This window comes from Mustela nigripes, unplaced genomic scaffold (genome assembly GCF_022355385.1).
Source record: "Mustela nigripes isolate SB6536 unplaced genomic scaffold, MUSNIG.SB6536 HiC_scaffold_75, whole genome shotgun sequence".
NCBI lineage: Eukaryota > Metazoa > Chordata > Mammalia > Carnivora > Mustelidae > Mustela > Mustela nigripes.
This window is the reverse complement of record NW_026739490.1, coordinates 4,240,708-4,260,999: the sequence shown is the minus strand read 5'-3', so window position 1 is coordinate 4,260,999 and position 20,292 is coordinate 4,240,708. Positions and strand designations below refer to the sequence as shown.

The following is a 20,292-nucleotide window of genomic DNA, read 5'->3' as shown; positions in this document are numbered from 1 at the left end:
GCGAGCCGGAGGCGAGGGCTGGGCGCACGTCGAGGGCAGCGGCCGCCGCGGCGGGGCACAACCACGGGCTGCGGGCCCGGGATCGAGGCGGCTGGACGGAGGTCGAGCTGTCGGGAGGGCGGAGGTGAGTTCTGAGCGGGCTCCCAGAGGAGAACGTCGGCTAGGTGGCTAGGTGTGTGCCGTCCTGGGGTCCCGGGCTGTCGGCTGAGGGCCCCCCGCCCCCGGAAAGACTTTCTAACCCTGGGCAGCCGGGCTGGGGACAGATCCTTCAAGCCGTTCTCTCCAGTGGGGCTGCGGGTTCAGAATAGCAGTTGGAGCGGCGATGGTGGGCTCCCACCCTGGCGTCGGGACCCCTCACCGGCTATGCGGAGGTTGGGGGACTGAGTAGACCCCTGTGCCCCGGTAGGGGTGGGGTTTGGGAGCTGGGAGGTCTGCTCCAGTAAGCCAGTTTGTGGAGGATACAATGCCTACGCCAGAGGTGGAGACCTGGGGTTGAGGGGGTGGGGGGGGGGGGCACCTGGTCGAGGAAGGGGGTTCCTAGGGCCTATGGTCCGGGAAGCTCGAGAGTGGCACAGTGGCCAGGATGCTGCAGTTCCTGACTGTGGGCAGGCCTCCGCACAGGGACCTCTGGTTTCTTTCTGTGAGGCCGGCTGGGGGGCCCAGGTGGCCAGGCGTCTGGGCTCCATGTCTGGGCAGTGGACACAGTTTGTAAAGCAAGCTCCTGCGGGGCAGAGAGACTGGGAAAGAGTGAGCTCTAAAATATGGTCTCCCTGTGAGACCAAGTGCAGCCCTGGAGCCCTGAAGGTAAGGGAGGTGAGGGGGTACTGGTGGGCAGAGGATGGGAGGGGCTTCAGTGGGCTCTGCCGGACAGAGGTTGTTTGTGAACCGATTTGTGAACTGACTGCTGCGGTGATGAGGACTCAACGGGGGTGGGGCAGGATGTGTGGGGGGAAAAAAGCTGAGGACAGGGAGGGGCCCGTGCAAGGCCATTTATGCCTCCCCCTGCCCCAGCCCAGGAGGCAGCCCCCCTACCCCACAGGCTCCTCATGGTCCCTCTCCTTGAGGGTTCCTTTCCACAGACAGACTGGGGCAGCCCTTTGGGTGCCATTTCTCATTTGTCGGTTCTTGGCCCTGGTTGGTCTAGTCTGTGGCTTGGGAGAAATGCCTGTGGCCTCTCTGCCTGCCGACAGGGTCCTGTTCCGTTAAAGAGCTGGCAGGATATTGAGCAGAAAACAGTGGACAGGAGAGGCAGGGTCCAGTGAAGGGAAGCGTGCAGGGGAGAGAGGGGTACTGTAAAGATCTGGGTGGGCTCTTTGTCCTCATGGGCAGAGGACAGGTATGTGTGGAGCGCTGAAATCCAGCAACACCATGTACCCTCAGTGCTCTTTGGGGACATAAGTATCCAGCCTTAATTTCCCCTCTCCAGGAAGAGATTCTTGGAGAATATTCTCCATCAGGCCCAAAGTCCTTCGCTTTTGTGAGTCTGGGAAGCATTCTGGAATGGGAGTCTCAGTTTCCGAGTTCTTGGACTGAGCCACACCCTGTCCTGGCCCCGGGTGAAAGATAGGTCATACCTATTGGGTAGAAGTCAGGGCCAGGCGTCAATATGAAGCTCGAGATGAGAGAGCAATATGAAGCCAGGGGCTAGGGATCAGTCCATAGGAGGGTGAAGGGGATGTCTGTGAGCAGGGTAGGGGTCAGGCTAGGGCCAGAGTTTAGTCTGTGCTTGTTGCCAGGAAATGAAGTTACTTTCTGTGTAAATCAAACTGCCCTACCCAGTTATGCTCAAACCCCTAAGCATCACCAGTCTGAAATTAGTGGGCCCCTGGGGTGGGGGTCTACTTTGCCCCATCTCCAGCTATGGCTACTGCCCAGTCCTAGCTTTGGGGAACGAGTGTTGTCCTGATTAGCACTCATGATTAGAGTGCCTCTCCGAGTCCCACTCAGAGTGCCTCATGATTAGCACTGTCCTTAAATGTTTCTGGGTGTGTATGCATGGTGGGGAGGTGTCCCAAAGACACATAAGGCTGCCGCCCCCTTCTGCCTCCATCTCTCAAAGAATCATCAGGATCCTCCTCTAACACAGAGGGATTCAAGTCCTCCCTCCCTCGATAAAGAACTCAGAATGATTAGAATAAGTCTCAATAAGACCAAAATTTCTGGGGTAAGTGTTAAGTTTCTGCCTTCGGCTTGGATCATGATTCCCAGGGTGCTGGGATGAAGCCCTGTGTCAGGTTCCCTGCTCCACGAGTCTGCTAATCCTGCTTCTCCGTCTCCCTGTCACCCGCCCCCATCCCACCATGCTCTCTCTCATTATCTCTCTCTCTCAAATAAATAAATAAATAAAAATTTTTTTAAAGACCAAAACTTATAACAAGAGAAAATTTAGAATCTATACTATGAAGGAAAAGAACAACTGCTCTCATCTGTCCAAGTCCTGCCTTTATCAACCACCTTCCTTACCTGGACTTGTCACTTTTTTTTTTTTTAAGATTTTATTAATTGATTGACAGAGAGAGGGCATGCACAAGCAGGAGAGCAGCAGAGGGAGAGAGAGAAGCAGGGTCTCCGCTGAGCAGGGAGCCAGATGCGGGGCTCGATCCCACAACCCCAGAGTCATGACCTGCACTGAAGGCAGATGCTTAACCGACGGAGCTACTCAGTGCCCCAGAACTTGTCAGTCTTAACAAGCCCTTGTGTGACCCATTTTATAGGATAGACACTGAAGCACAGAGAGGTGACATGATGTACTCTGACCAGATGCCGTAATAGGCCCTTGCCTACCCTGAGACCCCCCGAGGAGAGGCACTCTGTGTTCACATACTCAGAGATGGGAGATAATTGGAACAGGCAGCTTCAGATAGCTGGAGGATTGTAGCACACAGTTTGGACATAGAATCCAGCTTAGAGTGATGACTCCAGAGTCTTTTTTTCCTGGTGGTTCTAGATTGATTCTCCTCCAAAAACAATAGCATTGGTCCAGAAAAGCCATTCATTCATTCAGCCACTTAGCAGAGAGCCTGACACAAACAAAGAAATGCTTAGTATTTGCTGAAGAATCGAGACAAGCATACATAGGGCTTCTCCCTTGTGGCCTTGATCTAGCCACGTGTGTGCTGGTGAATGTTTTACTGTCAACTCTCTCAGAGGGAGAAAAACCTGATATATAGTGTTTGCCAATTTCAGTGGTGTAAATGCTTCCATCATGGCTGGTTTTAAGTTTCCCAGGTGCTGTCAATCAGTGCAGAGTTGGGAAGACACGCACAATCAGCTGCTAGGGCTGGGGAGAACCTCCTCCCGCACACCACTCCCTTCCCCTGAGCTGAGCCTGTGTCTGGCTCTCAGGGCTCATACCCATGCCCACTATTTGCTCTCCCTTTTCTGAGCACCACCCTGCAACTCTGAGTGCCCACAAACAGGCATTCCTGGGCCTCCAACATGTGCCGCAACAGTGTGGCAGCACGACTGTAGGTGTCTGGAAATTTCTATGGTGCTGGCCATGGGGGAATATTCTGGATATGCCTGAGTGTCCATCTGCCCTGGGGCTGGGCTGTGTCAACTGTGTGTGAGCAAGGGCGTGCACATGCATGTTCATGTGTGTGCTTACATGTCATGGCGTCCAGATCTGTGTCTGCCTGTGTTCTATTAGCAAATCTCCTGATCAGGCCACTGACTACAGAGAGGGAGTGGGCTCTGAGCAGCCTCACCTTAATCTGGGGGGACTGCCAGGTCCACAGGTGAGGATAGTGGCATGGGTGATGACTGGCCCAGGGACACATCAAGGGGCACCTCTCAAACTCGAATGTGCCCAGAACCACGGAGGATCTTGTTAAAATGCAAGTTCTGACTCGTTAGTTCTTGGGCAGGACCTGAGGTTCTGCATTTCTGATTGCAATGCAGGGGCTGCAATGCTGCTGCCTCTAGCCCAGCCCCTAGAACTTCACAGACACAAACTCAGGTTCCTCCCATCTTAGAAAGGAAAATGAAAAGCCATCCCCCACTCCTCGAGCTTTCTGTTCCTCTAGCTACTGTCCTCCCACCAGCTCCTGATCTCAGCCAAGTTTCTTGTAAGTGCCCACTGTGTTCTCCTTAGCTCTGCTCGCTTCTTGCCTAGGCTCCCTTGACTTGTACCTCATTTCCATCGTTCTGCCAAAATGCTGGCCCTGGGCCATTAAAACAGGTGTTTCGAGACTCATCAAATAACCTCTAAAGGCATCTAATTTCATGCACATCTCTTAGATCTGAGATCTTCCTGAAACCATAGCAGGCATCTGGACTCCTCGGGCAGCCCGCCTTCCCCCAGCCAGCCTTCTGTGCTGGTGCTCCCTTCTCTTCCTGCACGACTCCTCACCAGGCACCTCCGGGAACCAAGACTCCCAAAGGCGCCTCTCCATCTCAGCTTTCTCTGAGCTTGCATCATACACCAGCCGGCCCCTTAGGCTATTCTCTCCACGGTTGCAAAACTGCACCCAGAACTCTGCCCCGGGCCCCTGCCAGCCCCACCTTCTCCAGTATTCTCCGCCTCACTGTCCACCTCCGAGCTCCAGTCGGACAACGTCACCCTTGACACCTGCTTCTTCGCAAAACCCCCATATCCAGTCTGGCCATCTGCTGTCAGCCCTCTTGGGTTTTTTGGTTTTTTTAGGTTTTTATTTATTTATTTGACACAGAGAGAGAGAGAGATCACAAGTAGGCAGAGAGGCAAGCAGAGATAGAGGAGGGGAAGCAGGCTCCCTGCCGAGCAAAGAGCGTGATGCGGAGCTCGATCCCAGGACCCAGAGACCACAACCTGAACAAAGGCAGAAGCTTAACCCACTGAGCCACCCAGGCACCCAGCCCTGTTGATTTTACCCTCTAACTTAACCTTAACCTCTAACTTTTACCCTCGATCTTCAGAACTCCACCTCTGTCTCAAGACACACAGCCACCACCATCTTCTGTTGCCTGGAACCCTGATGGGGCTTCTGCTTCCCTGCCAGCTGCTATGATCTGCACCCTCCCTATAGCCTGGGAGGCTTTGTAAAATGCAGGTCACACCGCCATCTCTACTCTGCTACTTCAGACCTTTCCAGATTTGGTGTTGCCCTTCATATAAAACCAGATCTAAAATAGGGAGCCCAAGAGCTGCCTGGATGGCTCAGCTGTCTGTCTGCCTTTAGCTCAGGTCATGATCTCAGGGTCCTGGGGTGGAGCTCAGCTCCTTGGGCTCCCTGCTCTGCAGGGGCGTCTGCTTCTCCCTCTCCCTCTGCCCCTTCCCCCTGCTCACGTGTGCTCTCTCTCTCTTTTTCTCAAATAAATAAATAAAATCTTCAAAAATAAAAGTAAATAAATAAATGAAATAGGGTCCCCAAGGGCCTGCCTACAGGATCAGCCCAGCCCAGCCTAGCCCAGCCTCTCTCTCCAGCCTTACCAAGCCTTTCTGCCTGGTTTATTTATATCCAGCTGTGACCTTGACAGCATCGTTTGTAACCTCAAATGCACTTGGGTGGTTCTCTGACCCTTATCCGTCTCCCCACCAGGCTGTGGGCCTCTGGGGCAGCAGCAGTGTCTCTCTGGGTCGCAGATGTCCGCCAGCACCTGGCACAGAGTGGGCACTTGAAAACATGCAGGAACAACCTGATTCCAACAAAGCCGCTGTTGAGATGTTTTCTGAGACAAGTGGGGACTGTGGGACTGAACGTTAGATGAGCCTGAGAAATTACTGTTCGTACTATTAAACGTGAGGTCGGTGTGGTGACCCTGTTTTTAAAAATCTTTATCTGTTGGAGAGACATATTAAAGAATTTATAGGTGAAACAACACGATGCCTGGGACTCGCTTCAAAGAACTTCAGCCAAAAGCAAGCAAAGAAAATAAATAAGCATTCAGGGAGGAAACAAGGGAACAAATAAATGCCATTCTGTTTGTCTGTTCCTGCTCACAGTCCCAGGCCTGCAAAGATGCTGGCGGTCCCAGACATGGGTCTGCAGGGGCTGTACATCGGTAAGTCTCCCCTCCCCCCGGCCCAACCCTGGCCCTGACCCACCACTGCACTCACCCTGGCACTGAGACCCACCCCTGGTCTGCCCATGGGTGCCTCTCCCAGAAGAGATTGCTGAGCAAGTGTGTGTGTTCAGAAAGGTTGGTGCACACAGGGCTGTGTACGTTAAGTGTGTGTCTTTGAGTGTGTGTGTGCACGGTGCGGGGGTTCTTCCCAGGACTATATGAGTGTGGGTGTCTTGAGGAGGGTCTGTGTACCCGGGACCTGGTATGAGTGTGTGTGTCTGTGTCTGTGTCTTCCTGCGGGCAGGTCTCTGTGTGCAGGGCCTCGTGTGAGAGCGTGTGTATTGGCAGGTGGCTTTGCACGCATGGAATTCTGTGTGTATATGCCTGCAGTGGCCTGTGGCCTGGCCTGGGAGCAGGCTCTACATTCTCTGCAGGGGTGGGAGGCCAGGAGGCAGGAGGGACACTCCTCAGGAAGTCCATTAACAAAGACCTGGCGGGCTGGGCCTTCCTTCCTGCCTCCCTTCCCAGGCTCAAGCCACAGCAGCTCAGCCCCTCAAGCTGGGGCTGCTGGCAGGGCCCAAGCCCGGACATGCCACCTAGAAAAAAGGAGCCCTGGGAGAACCCTCCGGCACCTCAAGACAGACTCTGGCCCTGGCCAGGCACTTCGAGTCCCCTCATGCCTCACATATGTTCCTGGGGTACCCCAACACCAGGAAGAGTGGGGATCTAGTAGGGCACAAGGAAGGACAGCTGCTGAAGAAACATAGGCCCCAGGCCTGGCTCAGCCTGAATCCTGCCAGACCAGTTCAACATGTCCACAGGTCTTCACACCAGACCCTGTCAGCCTCCCGGGCCAGCCTTCCTGTCCCCACACCCGAATCTCAGGGCGCCCCAGTACCCTGGGCAGGGGCCTTCTCAGGGCCCAGTGTGGTGATGAGGCACTACCAGCCCACACCTAGGGAATGACCAGCCAGGCAGGCCCTTAAGCTGCCTGATCCTCCAAGCCAAGCTCTGGGCTGCCTTCTGGAGCTTCTCTGCTCCCTCTCAACAAAGATCCAACTTGGTCCTGAGCCTGCGAGGGGGTTTCAGTGGGGCCTCCTTCCCCCAAATGCCGGCTCCACGTTCCTGGGGAAGGGAGGCTCAGAATCCAACTTCCTAGTGTTCTGGACACCCCCCAGCTCAGGGCTGGGCCACGGGAAGTACCGTTCCCCTTCTCGATCCTGACCAAGCAGCCAGCTGGGCCTATGCTTGGCCCTTAGTGGAGGGAGGGAGGGTTGAAGGGAGGGAGGCAGATTCCCTCGGGTCCTGATCAGAACCATTTGGCCAAACTCTATTGGGGAGCGGAGGAGCCCCACCTCGGCCTCAGTTCCATCTGCAGTTCCCCAACTTTTCTGGTTTCTCTACCCTCCACCCCAGGATTCCACCCACCCCATCTCTCCTGCCCTTCTGTCTCTAGACTCAGGTTCCCCCCCACCATCCCCCATAGTGCTTCTCTGTCTCTTCCCTCCCCTGCTGTGTCTGAGGGATGCTGGGGAAGACACTAGGTGAGGTATGGGTTACCCTGCAGGGGAAGGTCACCTCAGATGGACAACAAACTGTTAGTCTGCCCCTGCCTCAGTCTTGTCCTTCCTCCCCTCCCCCACTAGTCCCTCTTCCCCTACAGAGTGTCCCTTGCCTCAGTCCAGCAAGGACTGATGGAGAACCTCCCAGGGCCTGGCCACCCGTCCCTACCCTGATTGTGCTAGAGTGACTTGCCCTCTCTTTGCAGGCTCCAGCCCTGAGCGGTACCCCGTGCCTAGCCCGCCCGGCTCCCCAAGGACCCAGGAAAGCTGTGGCATTGCCCCACTCACACCCTCGCAGTCTCCAGTAAGCTTGGGAGCAGGGCTCCCGGTGGTGCGTGGCCTGGGTGCTATGGAGATGGGCGTGCTCCAGAGAACAAGGCCTGGTGTTTGGCAGAGGCCTGACAGGGCCCGGGCTGGGCTGGAGGTGACACCATGCCTCTTACCCCTGCACACTCCATTCATATCCCCCCCAGAAGAGTTAGCCTCCAGTGACCTAGGACTGTAGGGGTAACAGTTCTACTCCGGTGAGCCCCACGTAACTTCCACCCAAACAGCCCTGCTCCAGAATGCCATCCATGGACCAGAGCCTGCCTAGGGCTGGGGGACTTCTGAGCCTCTAGTGACTTCAGGTCCTTAGAGCACTCGGCCTCCTAGAGTTGCTCCCCCTCCTGTCGACCACAGCCCTCCCTGAATACAAGTTATATCTGGGAGAGACAAGACACATTGCTAAAAATTAGTTTGGAAACTACTAGCTTGAAGTATCCAGGATGTAACCCTCCCTCGAACTCCCTGGGTCACCCCACCCAGGATGGCCTCCGCCTAATGATCCAGCTTGGGGATTGCCTTGTTCTCCGGAGCCCAGGCCTGGCCTGGGAGAGGGAAGGAACCGCAGTGGGCCTGTGCACTGGCCTTTCTCCTCTGCCATAAAACCGACAGAGTCTGGTTGTCTCACTGTGGCCACAGACATCTGGGGGGTCAAATATACACAGGTCCGTGTGTTACTGGAGCTGCCCTGAGAAGATGTGAGCTGGGGGTGGGGTCAGGCCAGTCAGGCAGAGGGCAGGCGGGAACCCAAAGAGGAAAGCAGGAGCTTAAGCCCTGGCTACAGAGGGCGACCGGAGAGGCCTTGGGATTCTGCGTAGTTGGCAGCTCAGCCTGGAGCCTGGGGAGGGGAGGGGAGCCCGGGCAGGTAACTGGAGGCAGCGCCAGTTGGGAATACAGCCAGAAAAGAGGAGGGGCTCGGGCACGCAGCCCTTGGCTGCTGCCTGACTCTGGGTCTTGCCCTCACAGAAGCCCGAGACCCGGGCCCCCCAGCACGCTCCCTTCTCCGTGGTGGTGGCCATCGACTTTGGCACCACCTCCAGTGGCTATGCTTTCAGCTTCGCCAGTGATCCTGAAGCCATCCACATGATGAGGTGAGGGTGGCTGGGCTGGGAGATGGGGTCAGGGGTCCTCAGTCCCGGGGCTGGGCCTGGTCTCAGAAGGACTGTCACTGAGGACCACATGGAGTCTGCCCAGAGCTCCCTCCATCCCTAGTACACACGCATATATACATATACATGTATTTTTTTAAATAAAAGTGGGAGGGGTGCCTGGGTGGCTCAGTGGGTTAAGCCTCTGCCTTCACCTCAGGTCATGATCTCAGATCCTGGGATCGATCCCCACATCGGGCTCTCTGCTCAGCAGAAGGCCTGCCTCCCCCTCTCTCTCTGCCTGCCTCTCTGCCTACTTGTGGTCTCTCTCTCTCTGTGTCTAATAAATAAATAAAACCTTAAATAAATAAATAAAAGTGGGATATCCTACAACTTGCCTTACTTTAAACTTCCAACATTATTTTGTAGATGTTTGTGTCAACACATAAAGCCACAATTTCATTTCATTTCTCTTTTCTTTTCCTTTCCTTTCCCTCTTTCTTTTTTTCTTTCTTTTGCTTTCAAATCCACCTGCATTATTTTTTCATTGAAAAGGAAGAAGAAAAGGCACCAAGCAAACAACACAAACAAGGCAGCCACCTTGGGCTCAAGCTCCCTTGGGCTCTGAGCATGCATCTTGGTTGACATGCCTGTTCTCTGTATCAGCTTCTGTTGAAGGCACAATTTCTTTTAATAGTTGCCTAGTATCCCACAGTATGGATGTGTCATAATTCACCCATTTTTCTGTTGATGGTTTTAAGAGGCTTCTTCCCCCTAATCGTTCACTATTACAAAAATTGCTGTGATGACTAGCCTTCCTCAAACACCTGTGCTGGGATGTGTGTGCGGGAGACACGCAGATTGCTAGGGTGAGCCCCTCAGTGGAGGTCAAAGACGTGAAGGATCAGAGGGGTCACTGAGGTAACAGGTCACACAGTTGTTGGGAAGGAGATGTGCAAAGAACCCATTCTGATGTAGCCGAGCTTTATTTGAGCAATACATTTTTTAAAAGATTTTATTTATTTGAGAGAGAGAGAGAGAGACATAGTTAGAGAGGGAACACAAGCAGGGGGAGTGCGAGAGGGAGAAGCAGGCTTCCCTCCAGCAGGGAGTCCGATGTGGAGCTCTATCCCAGGACCTTGGGATCATGACCTGAGCCAAAGGCAGACGCTTAATGACTGAGCCACCCAGGTGCCCCCAAATGCTCCATTTTTTAACACTCCCCTCCAGGCCTCAAAATCCTGATCCTTTGAATGTGTCTTAGTGTAGCTGCAGCCAATAGGTGGAAGAGCTTTCTAGAAGACCCCAAAGCTCTAACCCACGCTGGGACAGGGGAGCGGAGGGGCTTCGCCTGGACCAGGGAGGGTAGATGGCAGGGTAGATGGAGAGACAAACGTAAGGGTCGCTTCCTCACAGATACAGCCGACCTGTGTTGTATGCACAGGAACCGTCCTCCCCTTTCTCTGCTCCATCCACCTCCACACAAGGCCACACAGGTTACAGCCCTCTAGGAGCTGCACGGCATCCCATAAGCGACTGAGGCCATGCTGGATTCCATGCTGGGGCTGAGGACCAAGCAAGGACACTGTCCCTCTGTCTTGTGGAGAGGACAGTCACTGGAAGTACTGGAGGACATCTTGGCTTGCCTCTCCACCTCTACCAGCCACCGAGACCTGTAATCTCTATCTTCCTAATATCTCTGGAACACCCAGCCACTTCTTTCCATGGCCACCAACCCTAAGTTCAGCCTCACCCTCTCTCACCTGGATGGGAGCAATAAATATCCTTCTCTCTGGTATTCCTTCTCCATTTTTCCTCCCCTCCAAGCTGTTGCCACCTGGGGACTGTGACCTTCCTTTTTCTTCTTTCTCTCTCTCTTTGACTGGCTTTAAGTGAAAGCCAGGATTAAGGACTTAAGAGTTGGCACTGGGGCCCTTCTTCTGGTCAAAGGTGGGCAAAGCATTAACAAAGCAGCAGTTCTACACCCACTGCTTGGCCTGTCCTGTCTTCTTTTTCTCCTGTTTGGCCACTTTGGGTCTTCCCTCATACTCTCCCAGCACAGCCCAGGGAACCACAGAATTTCCCTCCAAGCCTATGGATCGTTCCTTCCATCCATCACTTCTACTCCAGAGTGGTCAGAGCCTCCACCCGACACTGGCCCTGGAAGCTTCATCTGTTGAGTTGTGCCTGCCAGGAACAGGACTTGATCTCCTTGGAGGTGCCCTCCAACAAGTCTGCTTGAGCCTTGATCTGGGCTATCATGTCCTGGCCAGTCTCTGCAAGGGTGTGTAGGCCCTGGGCATGATCAAAAAGCTGTGTACCAGCAGCTGAACAGTGGTCACCACTGCTCCCACCACAAATATCAACCAGGGACCTTTCTAATGGCAGATGAATCTAAGAATCTAAGAATCTTCATTCTTCTACTTAAGAACCATCAAGACAGAATTCAGACATGGCATTTGACTCTTTTCCTTAGCTGACTTTAACATTCCTGGATTTTCTTTGACTGCATAGAAACTATAGCTGATTCTCCCAGATCATTCACACCTCTAAACTTTTGCACATACTGTTCCTTCTGCCTGGATTCCCAGTTCCTTCCCCTAAAGCCTGCAGGGATAAGCTTGGCCTAGAGGTGTCAGGGCCTCTGAGAAGGCAGAGGAAGGGGAGAAAGAAGTTGCCAGGCCAATGAACTAGACAGGGAGTTCTGGGTGGAGATCCAGATGGCACCTGCAGATGGGTAGGTTTGGAATCTGTTTCAGGTTTTAGGGTACTGCTGGAAGTACAGTCAGCTAGGGTGTAGCTGCCGAGGTGGGTCAGATAGGAATGATTAATGCCTTGAAGGAGCTTGGCCGGGGAAGACAGCCTGGAGGAGGGCGAATAGTCTGGCTGGGAGAAAGCCTCTGCTGGGGTCCTCTAGGGGTCCATGAGGAGGCCAGACCTAGGCAGGTAGATGATGGCTTGCTTCTGCTTAAGAGTATGGGGAGGCGAAGTCCAAAGGTGTATCTCATGGGAGGAAGCAGGATAGGGCGGATCCCATGAACACCATTTATGGAGATTTAACTGGATGCCCAGCACCATCTTCACAAGAACCCTAAGAGGTAGGTACTATTATTATTTCCATATTACGTGTAAGAAGACTGAACCTTAGGAAGGCTAGGTGGCCTGCCCAAGGTCGCATAGCTCATCCCCAAGCCAGTACCCAACCCCACGAAGGGAGGGTTTCTCTGACCACACTGACAGCCCTGTGCCTCCACAGAAAATGGGAGGGCGGGGACCCAGGAGTGGCCCACCAGAAGACCCCCACCTGCCTGCTTTTGACCCCGGAGGGCGCCTTTCACAGTTTTGGCTACACCGCCCGCGATTACTACCACGATCTGGACCCTGAGGAGGCACGAGACTGGCTCTACTTCGAGAAGTTCAAGATGAAGATCCACAGCGCTACTGTAAGGCACATCCTGGCTCCGGGCCGCCCCAGCCAGGGAGGCGGGGCCAAGTGTGGAAAGGGAGGGGCTTACGGAAGGGGAGCAAGGTAAAAGAAGAGGCGATGGTGAGGGGGCGGAGCTTGGGAGCCAGTGGGGGCGGGGTTGGGGTGGGGCTAGGATTAAAGGAGAGGCGGTGCTGACGAGAGGGGCTGGAGACAGAACTAATGTGTGATTAGCGGGGACGCTCTAGAGGCGAGGCAGCAGGAAATGGGGGTGATTTTCAGAGAGAGAGGTCGTCAGGAAGTGGGGGCAGAGCTATGGCCTTCTGCCGAATTGCCGGTGTCCCTGCCAGGATCTCACCCTGAAGACCCAGCTAGAGGCTGTGAATGGAAAGAAAATGCCTGCCCTGGAGGTGTTCGCCCACGCCCTGCGCTTCTTCAAGGAGCATGCCCTTCAGGTGCGCTGCGACCCCATCCCTCCCCACTGGGGCATGGACCCCTAGGTCCATTGTCTCCTCTCAGCCTATCCATCAGGGCTCAGAAGCCATCTTCTCCAGCCCCTGCCTTTCCATCTGATGGAGATTGCATGGGATGTACAGGTGTTGGGGAGGGGGGCGTTAGGAATTCTTCCAGTTCAGCTGGGAAGTCCTTCCTGAGGCATGATTAGCTCCTCCAGATCCCATACAAAGAAGGCTGAAGAAACCCCCTTAATCCAAGCCAGCGCACCCCTCACTGCCCCCTCCTACTCCAGGAACTGAGGGAGCAGTGCCCATCGCTGCCAGAGAAGGACACTGTGCGTTGGGTGTTGACAGTCCCCGCCATCTGGAAACAGCCCGCCAAGCAGTTCATGCGTGAAGCTGCCTACCTGGTGAGCATGGGCAGGCAGAGCAGGGGGCAGTCACTCGGGAGGGGTCCAGGGAGGCCCCCAAGACCGTCCTTTACACACAACCCTGAACCAGTCATTGCATAAAGACCTCTGGCCTTCCCCTGCTGGGCATTTTGGAGGCTTGTTGCTACCAGAGAGGGTGTGAGCCTGCAGGAACAGAGAGCAGAGGGACGAGAGGCACAGCCCAGGCTGGCTTAACCTGTGTCTTAAGTCAGGTTTCCTAGAAGCAGAGCCCAAGATAGGGGTTCTTGTGCATGGGGTGTATTGGAAAAGAGCTCTCAGGAGCAAGAGTGAGGGAAATGGACAGGAGAACGAGTTGAGCAGGAATGTGGTCTCAACCGGAGTCTAGCCTCCGCCTGATCCCATGGAGAGCACTGGAGGAAGAACTGTACCCAGCAGCTGACCACAGTGAGGCAAGGTGGCTGGCTTTTCATGCATCCCTATCAGCCTGTCATTGGTTCCTTGGGGTGTGGGAGAAAGTTCTCCAAGGGACGTGGTTTCCATTCAGCTGAGGGCAGTTCTCCAGAGAAGAGGGCAGCTGGGACACAGGAGCCGCCAGCTATGGAGGGAAGTGATTTGCACCAATGCTCGCTGGGCTTCCTACCATAAGAAGCCCAAAGGTCTGGAGAATGGGAGGTGGTGTACAATTCAAGTCCCCCCACCTCCAGTGAGATGGGGTGGGGAAGAAGGGGAGCACAGCCTCCCAGAACAAGACTTATTGCTTGGTCCTCACCCTGGGCCCTCAGGAAGATGCCCTAGGTCCTCTAAAAGGCCTGTTGGTATACCCCCTGGAAAATACCAGAACCCTCAACTCTCACACACCTGTTCGCCAGGCATGCCCAGGCACCAGGTCTGTCACCAGAAAGAGCTAACCCTGAGGCAGTGGGCATCCCCCCTGCAGAGACCAGGATGAAAGCAAAGCTGTGCCCAGCCAGAATAAACACCCCCCACCCTCGTGCCCTCTGCCAGTTTATCCACCCTGCTTCCTCCCACACCGTTCCCTGGCTGCCAGTTCAGGAAGGGCTGACCCTGGGCAGGAAGTCTCTACACCCACCCATCCCCAACCCCCACCTCATCAGAATCCAGGGAATCCCACAAAACCCTAAAGTACTTCCCAGAGGGATCCCCTGTCCTGATACAGGAAATAACAGATCCCAAGTGTTTTTCTCCCCTCAGCAGGCCCGTCCGGGTGCCTGCAATTTCACTGTTTGATTGTCTCCTGGTGCCTAGATCAGAGTTCTCCTGGGAGTGGGGAGTCCTGTGGCTACTGTCTGGCACCAGCCTGGTGAAGGAAAATGGTTCAGTGAGCCAAAGGGGAACCACCCCCCCCACACACACACCGTCTGGTCGTTACACCCCCATACCCATACCCACTGTGCTGGGGTCTGAGCTAACACCCTCAGCCAGTGCTCAGCTGGCTAAGCCTGCACCTGTGAGGGGGACCTTGGTGCAGCCTGGGCCACCTTGGGCAGCTTGGAGAGGCAGATCCCAGGTGCTCTAGGTTTTCACTGTCTAGGGTCTCTTCCTGATGGGCAACGCCATGGTATTCTTGACTGTGGCTGTGCCCCTCCCCAGGCTGGTCACAGGGTAGCTGTGAGGTAGCTCCAAGTTTGAGTGGCATGGAGGGGCCTACCATGGGTGGGATGTGATGGGGAGGAACTGGGAGATCCATAGGCTCTGGCTGCTGCCCAGAGGTGCCATCTTAGGTGTGACACCTGGCCCACGGTATTCCCTGGCCCTGCCCGCCCCCCACCAATCCCCAGGCTGGCCTGGTGTCCAGGGAGGATGCAGAGCAACTACTCATCGCCCTGGAGCCAGAGGCTGCCTCTGTCTACTGCCGCAAGCTGCGTCTACACCAGCTCTTGGACCTAAGCAGCCGGGCTCCGGGCAGTGGACGCCTGGGTGAACGCCGCTCCATCGATTCCAGCTTCCGGCAGGGTGAGCTGCCCCCAGGGGCACTGACCAATGGTATGCATTTGCCCTGGGAGGGTCAGAGGGACACTGAGGCCAAAGGCTCAGCCATGTCTGACATGAAGAAGAGACAACCTTCCCTCCCACCCCCCTGCCCCAACCCTCTCCAGCCCCGTCTGAGAGGACAGAAACATCTCTGATGGAATTCAGTCTGAGGGAGGAGGCACAGCCTTGACCTGGGGGAGTCCAATCTGAGGACAGAGATTTCACCTTGCCCTAGGAGATCATTGTCTGAGGAGGGTAGGACTCAGCCCCAGTCCTGAATCTGAAGGTAGGGGAAACCACCTGTCCTGAGGGGTGCTCAGGTACTAACAAAGGAGAAAGCCAGCCCCCACTCTGATCCAAGGTGGTCTTCAAGAGTTTCAACAGCCCCTGAACCAGTCACCTTTCCCATCCTAGTACATCAACTGTCATCCCCCTTCCCCCCACAATAGCCCTGAGCTCCTGCTACTATGCTCAGGCTCCAGTGCCTGCACTGGGCACTGAGATAGCTATGATCAATCTTAGTCACTCTTCCAGATGCCATCTCCCATGACCCCCCTGGACCCCTCAGGACCTCCTCCCCTGGCCACACAAGATCCTCCAAACTGTCCTAACCCCAATCTTGCACTGCTGTGAGCCAGCCTGCATTAAGGGAATGTCCTGCAGCCAGAAATACTTCCCCTCAGCTATTGGTCACAGCACCTGAGTTTACCCCATAGTGTTTTTCTGGACCCTTCAAGGTTCAGCATTGCCTTCCCCTAGTTAGGAGTAGAGCAGGAGTTTCAGAACTGGTTGGTCCAGATGCTCGTGGAGGGTGCTGGTGAGAGGACGGGGGCCAAGCTGAGGCACCTCCTTCTAATGCCACCGTCCTGCTGTACCTTGACCCCCAGCCCGTGAGCAGCTGCGCCGTTCCCGCCACAGCCGCACCTTCCTGGTGGAGTCTGGCGTTGGAGAGCTGTGGGCAGAGATGCAAGCAGGTGGGGAAGGAAGGACCGAGGGACGTTTCTTGGTTCCTGCGGGGAACATATATGATAGGGGGCAAGGGAACATTCGCGAAGTGGGTGTCAGACCCTAAAAATCCCACCCCTCCTCCTCCATCAGCTGCATCTAACCTGGCCATGTCCTGTCACCTGCAGCCCCACCCCACTCAGCCACCCCCCTAACTCCCACTTCTCCTTGGCATTTTCCGCGGATGGTTGCAGAGTCCTGGAAACACTTTTCCCCAAAACCTGGTGGCCTAAGGTTCAAGCACCTGAAGTCCCTTACAGCCACCGCCCCCCCAGCCTCCCTGCAGGCAAGGCTCCGGGCTGGGGCAGGGCTGGGGGCTGGGGGCTGGGTGCTGGGTGAATCTGGAAGAGAGGCAGAGTTGAGGGTGCAAAGCAGGCCGGGAGTGTATGCTCACGCTCAGCGCCGCAGGAGACCGCTACGTGGTGGCAGACTGCGGAGGAGGCACGGTGGACCTGACCGTGCACCAGCTGGAGCAGCCACATGGCACCCTCAAGGAGCTGTACAAGGCATCTGGTGAGTAGCCAGCCAGCAGCACCCTTCATACCCAGTGTGCCCAGGTCCCCCTGCGCCCCCTGGGCGGTGGAGTCTGCGCTGATGCCCCCCTCTTTACCCCTGCCGACGCCAGGCGGTCCCTATGGCGCGGTGGGCGTCGATCTGGCCTTTGAGCAGCTGCTGGGCCGCATCTTCGGCGAGGACTTCATCACCACCTTCAAAAGGCAACGGCCAGCAGCCTGGGTGGATCTAACCATTGCCTTCGAGGCCCGCAAACGCACTGCAGGCCCGCACCGCTCAGGGGCGCTCAACATCTCGCTGCCTTTCTCCTTCATCGACTTCTACCGCAAACAGAGAGGCCATAACGTGGAGACAGCCCTGCGCCGGAGCAGGTGGGTTTGGGGACCACAGACTCAAGCAGGGTTTGCCGGTGGGGTAGGCCCCCAGAAGGGAGGACGTGGGCCCCAGAGGACAGTGGGAGTGTGCCCCCACTGCCCAGCACGCATTTCTTGCCAGTGGACAGCAGGAGAGGGGCATGAACATCCCAGCTAGAATCCATGGTGGGAACTGGGACAGGAATCTTGAGCCCCGGCAGAAGGGCTGACATCTTTCTCCTCCCCGCACAACAGGGGACACAGGCGCCACACACACACACACACACACACACACACACACACACACACACACACGGTGCCAGCCAGTGTGCCTTAGTTCTTCTGCCTAGAGACAAAGGGAGGCTCCTCTCCTGGGACTTCATGCCTGGAACTGGACCAGGCAGGCGGCTAAAGCCCCTGGGGTAGTGGGGCTGGGAGGAACACACTATGCAGTCAGCACCCAGGCACATTGGCCTGGAGCAGGGGTAGAACCCCACACCCCCACCGATAAGCCTGTGCCCCCTTCACCAACAGTGTGAACTTCGTGAAATGGTCCTCACAGGGGATGCTCAGGATGTCTTGCGAGGCCATGAACGAGCTCTTTCAGCCCACGGTCAGTGGGATCATCCAGCATATAGGTGAGTGCCTGCCTGAGTCCTCCACTAACCCTGACATTCACGCTCAGATGCAGGAATGATTGCAGTTCGTGATAATGCCTGGAAGCCTCCACACACCCGTACACTGAAATGAGACCCAGAATCATCTGAAACACCTGGAGGACACAGTGTAGTGGGTATTAAGAACTAGGTGGGATGATGTGTGTAGTCTCTTCTCTGACCGAGGTCAGGTGCCTCGGTTTCCTTGTTTATAAAATGGGGTAATAGTACCGGGTTCCCAAAAGTGTCATCCCAGGGATTTAAATGACCTCAAGTATCTAGAGACGTGCACAGTCGACAGGAGCACTTAGTACACGCAAATGCACATCCTTGTCGCCCTCCACGAAGTGATGGGAGAAGCAGAGCCCGTGACGACTGCCCAAAGCACTCAATGAAAACGCTCCATGTTTCCCCGAACGCGGCTATCGTTTGAGGGTGTAGGAGCTGACATCTTTCTCCTCCCCGCACCGTGTCTAGTTGTCATCCGGGTACGGGATGGCGGAGGGGAGGTGCCTGTGGCCACCGCGGCAGCCTCTGAGGCTGGGGCTCGCTCTCACCCCGCGTTCCCTCTTCTCTGTACCCCACCCTGCCCCCTCCCGCAGAGGCGCTGCTGGCGCGGCCAGAGGTGCAGGGCGTGAAGCTGCTGTTCCTGGTGGGCGGCTTCGCGGAGTCGGCTGTGCTGCAGCACGCGGTGCAGACGGCGCTGGGCGCCCGCGGGCTGCGCGTGGTGGTCCCGCACGACGTGGGCCTCACCATCCTCAAGGGCGCGGTGCTGTTCGGGCAGGCGCCGGGCGTGGTGCGCGTGCGCCGCTCGCCGCTCACCTACGGCGTGGGCGTGCTCAACCGCTTTGTGGCCGGGCGCCACCCGCCGGAAAAACTGCTGGTCCGCGACGGCCGCCGCTGGTGCACCGACGTCTTCGAGCGCTTCGTGGCCGCCGAGCAGTCGGTAGCCCTGGGCGAGGAGGTGCGGCGCAGCTACTGTCCCGCGCGGCCGGGCCAGCGGCGCGTGCTCATCAACCTGTACTGCTGCGCCGCCGAGGACGCGCGCTTCATCACCGACCCAGGCGTGCGCAAGTGTGGCGCGCTCAGCCTCGAGCTGGAGCCCGCCGCCGACGGCACGTCCTCCGGCCGCCGCGAGATCCGCGCCGCCATGCAGTTTGGCGACACAGAGATCAAGGTCACCGCCGTAGACGTCAGCACCAACCGCTCCGTGCGTGCCGCCATCGACTTTCTCTCCAACTGAGGGCTTGGTGCCAGCCCGACCCCATGCCAGGCCCCGCCCTCTTGCGATTGGGGGTCTGGGGTGTCGGTTTGCGGCGGACAGAGCTGCTGGTTCTGAAGTCAGCGCCTGCCCCCCACCCCGCCCTCCTTTCCGGGGAGCTGAGGTCACAGGATGGGTGGGGACAGACTCTCGCTTTGGATTTGGGCCCGGGGCGGCTGACTGGAAGGCTTTAGAGCCCTGCCAAGCAAGGGCTCAGATCAAGGAGTCAGAAGAGGTTTGTAAGATGGTGCGCCCATAAGGGGTGACCCCGAAGGCAGAATGCACCAGAAGACCAAGTCCTGGCCTGAACTGGGGATGGGGGGGGGCGGTGAGGGTAGAGGGGTGGGAGGTGGAGGCAGCTGGGAGAGGCAGAGCAGGGCCGCTGCGGGACGGGGAGCAGAAGGATGGAGGATATGCAGGGCTTGGGCCTGAAGGGCCCAGTGCATGGCTGATAAGCTCAGCCAGCACAGGGCGCTGGGTGGAGAACCTCTATGGGGCAGAAAAATGGCTGGAGACTGGCACAAGTAACAGGGATAGAGGACCTTCCTGGGTGTGGTACTGACCAAGTGTGACTGTTAATTTTTAACTTTCTCAATTAACAGGCTAAAGAGGAGGGTGCAGGATGAAGGCACTTATGAGAGGATGTGGGGATGCTGGCTGGGGGGAACCTTCCTTCAGGACAGATTAATTCATCTAAGAAGGCCCCAAGGGCAGCCCATGAATGACCCAGTTGCACCCTGTCCCAGTCATCAAAGGGCATAGGGGTTGGGGGGCTGTAGGGAGACAGAAGGAGAAATAAGGGCTGATCCTGGCTCTGCCATCAACTCGATGTGCCATTGGGACATTCCCTGCCCCCCCATGACATGCATCTGCCCCACCTGCCTCAGAACCCTAGGTGACAATAAAGCGTTTATGCTTAAGGTGAAGGTATAGCCTGTTGGTACCTCACAAGAGGGGACCTCAACAGCGTAGTGTAGAGGGGCTGGGTTCAAAAAGGGGAGAGTGCTTTCTGCTCTGCACCGCTCTGGGAACTGACCAGAAGGGGGTGCTGTTGTCTCTGTCGCAAACATCCCAAACAGAACTCCCTCCCTAAGACTTCTGTCTGGCCTAGGGAGAAGACCCCATCCCCATCTGAAGCCTAGTGAGTTATACCCAGGCTTAAAATACCTAGCTTGCATACTTCTTTTGGGGCTAAGTGCTAGAATACCATGGAGTGCCCTCGTCTCCTAAAAGAATAATACAGCCAAAATTGTTCTTTAGCCCATCTGTAGAGGACTGGGTG

General features: G+C 56.1%; 1 protein-coding gene across 1 annotated transcript; it reads left to right on the top strand.

Annotated features, from left to right (window-relative positions):
* Positions 1–19,936, top strand: LOC132008157 (heat shock 70 kDa protein 12B). Its single transcript, XM_059386569.1, has 13 exons — positions 1–124; positions 5,924–5,982; positions 7,754–7,851; positions 8,838–8,962; positions 12,216–12,402; positions 12,734–12,838; positions 13,132–13,248; positions 15,030–15,204; positions 16,110–16,196; positions 16,636–16,740; positions 16,853–17,111; positions 17,628–17,731; positions 18,352–19,936. Exons 2-13 carry the CDS (start codon positions 5,940–5,942, stop codon positions 18,990–18,992), a joined length of 2,046 nt encoding a protein of 681 aa, XP_059242552.1. The 5' UTR covers positions 1–124; positions 5,924–5,939; the 3' UTR covers positions 18,993–19,936.
* Positions 19,937–20,292: the final 356 nt, after the last annotated feature.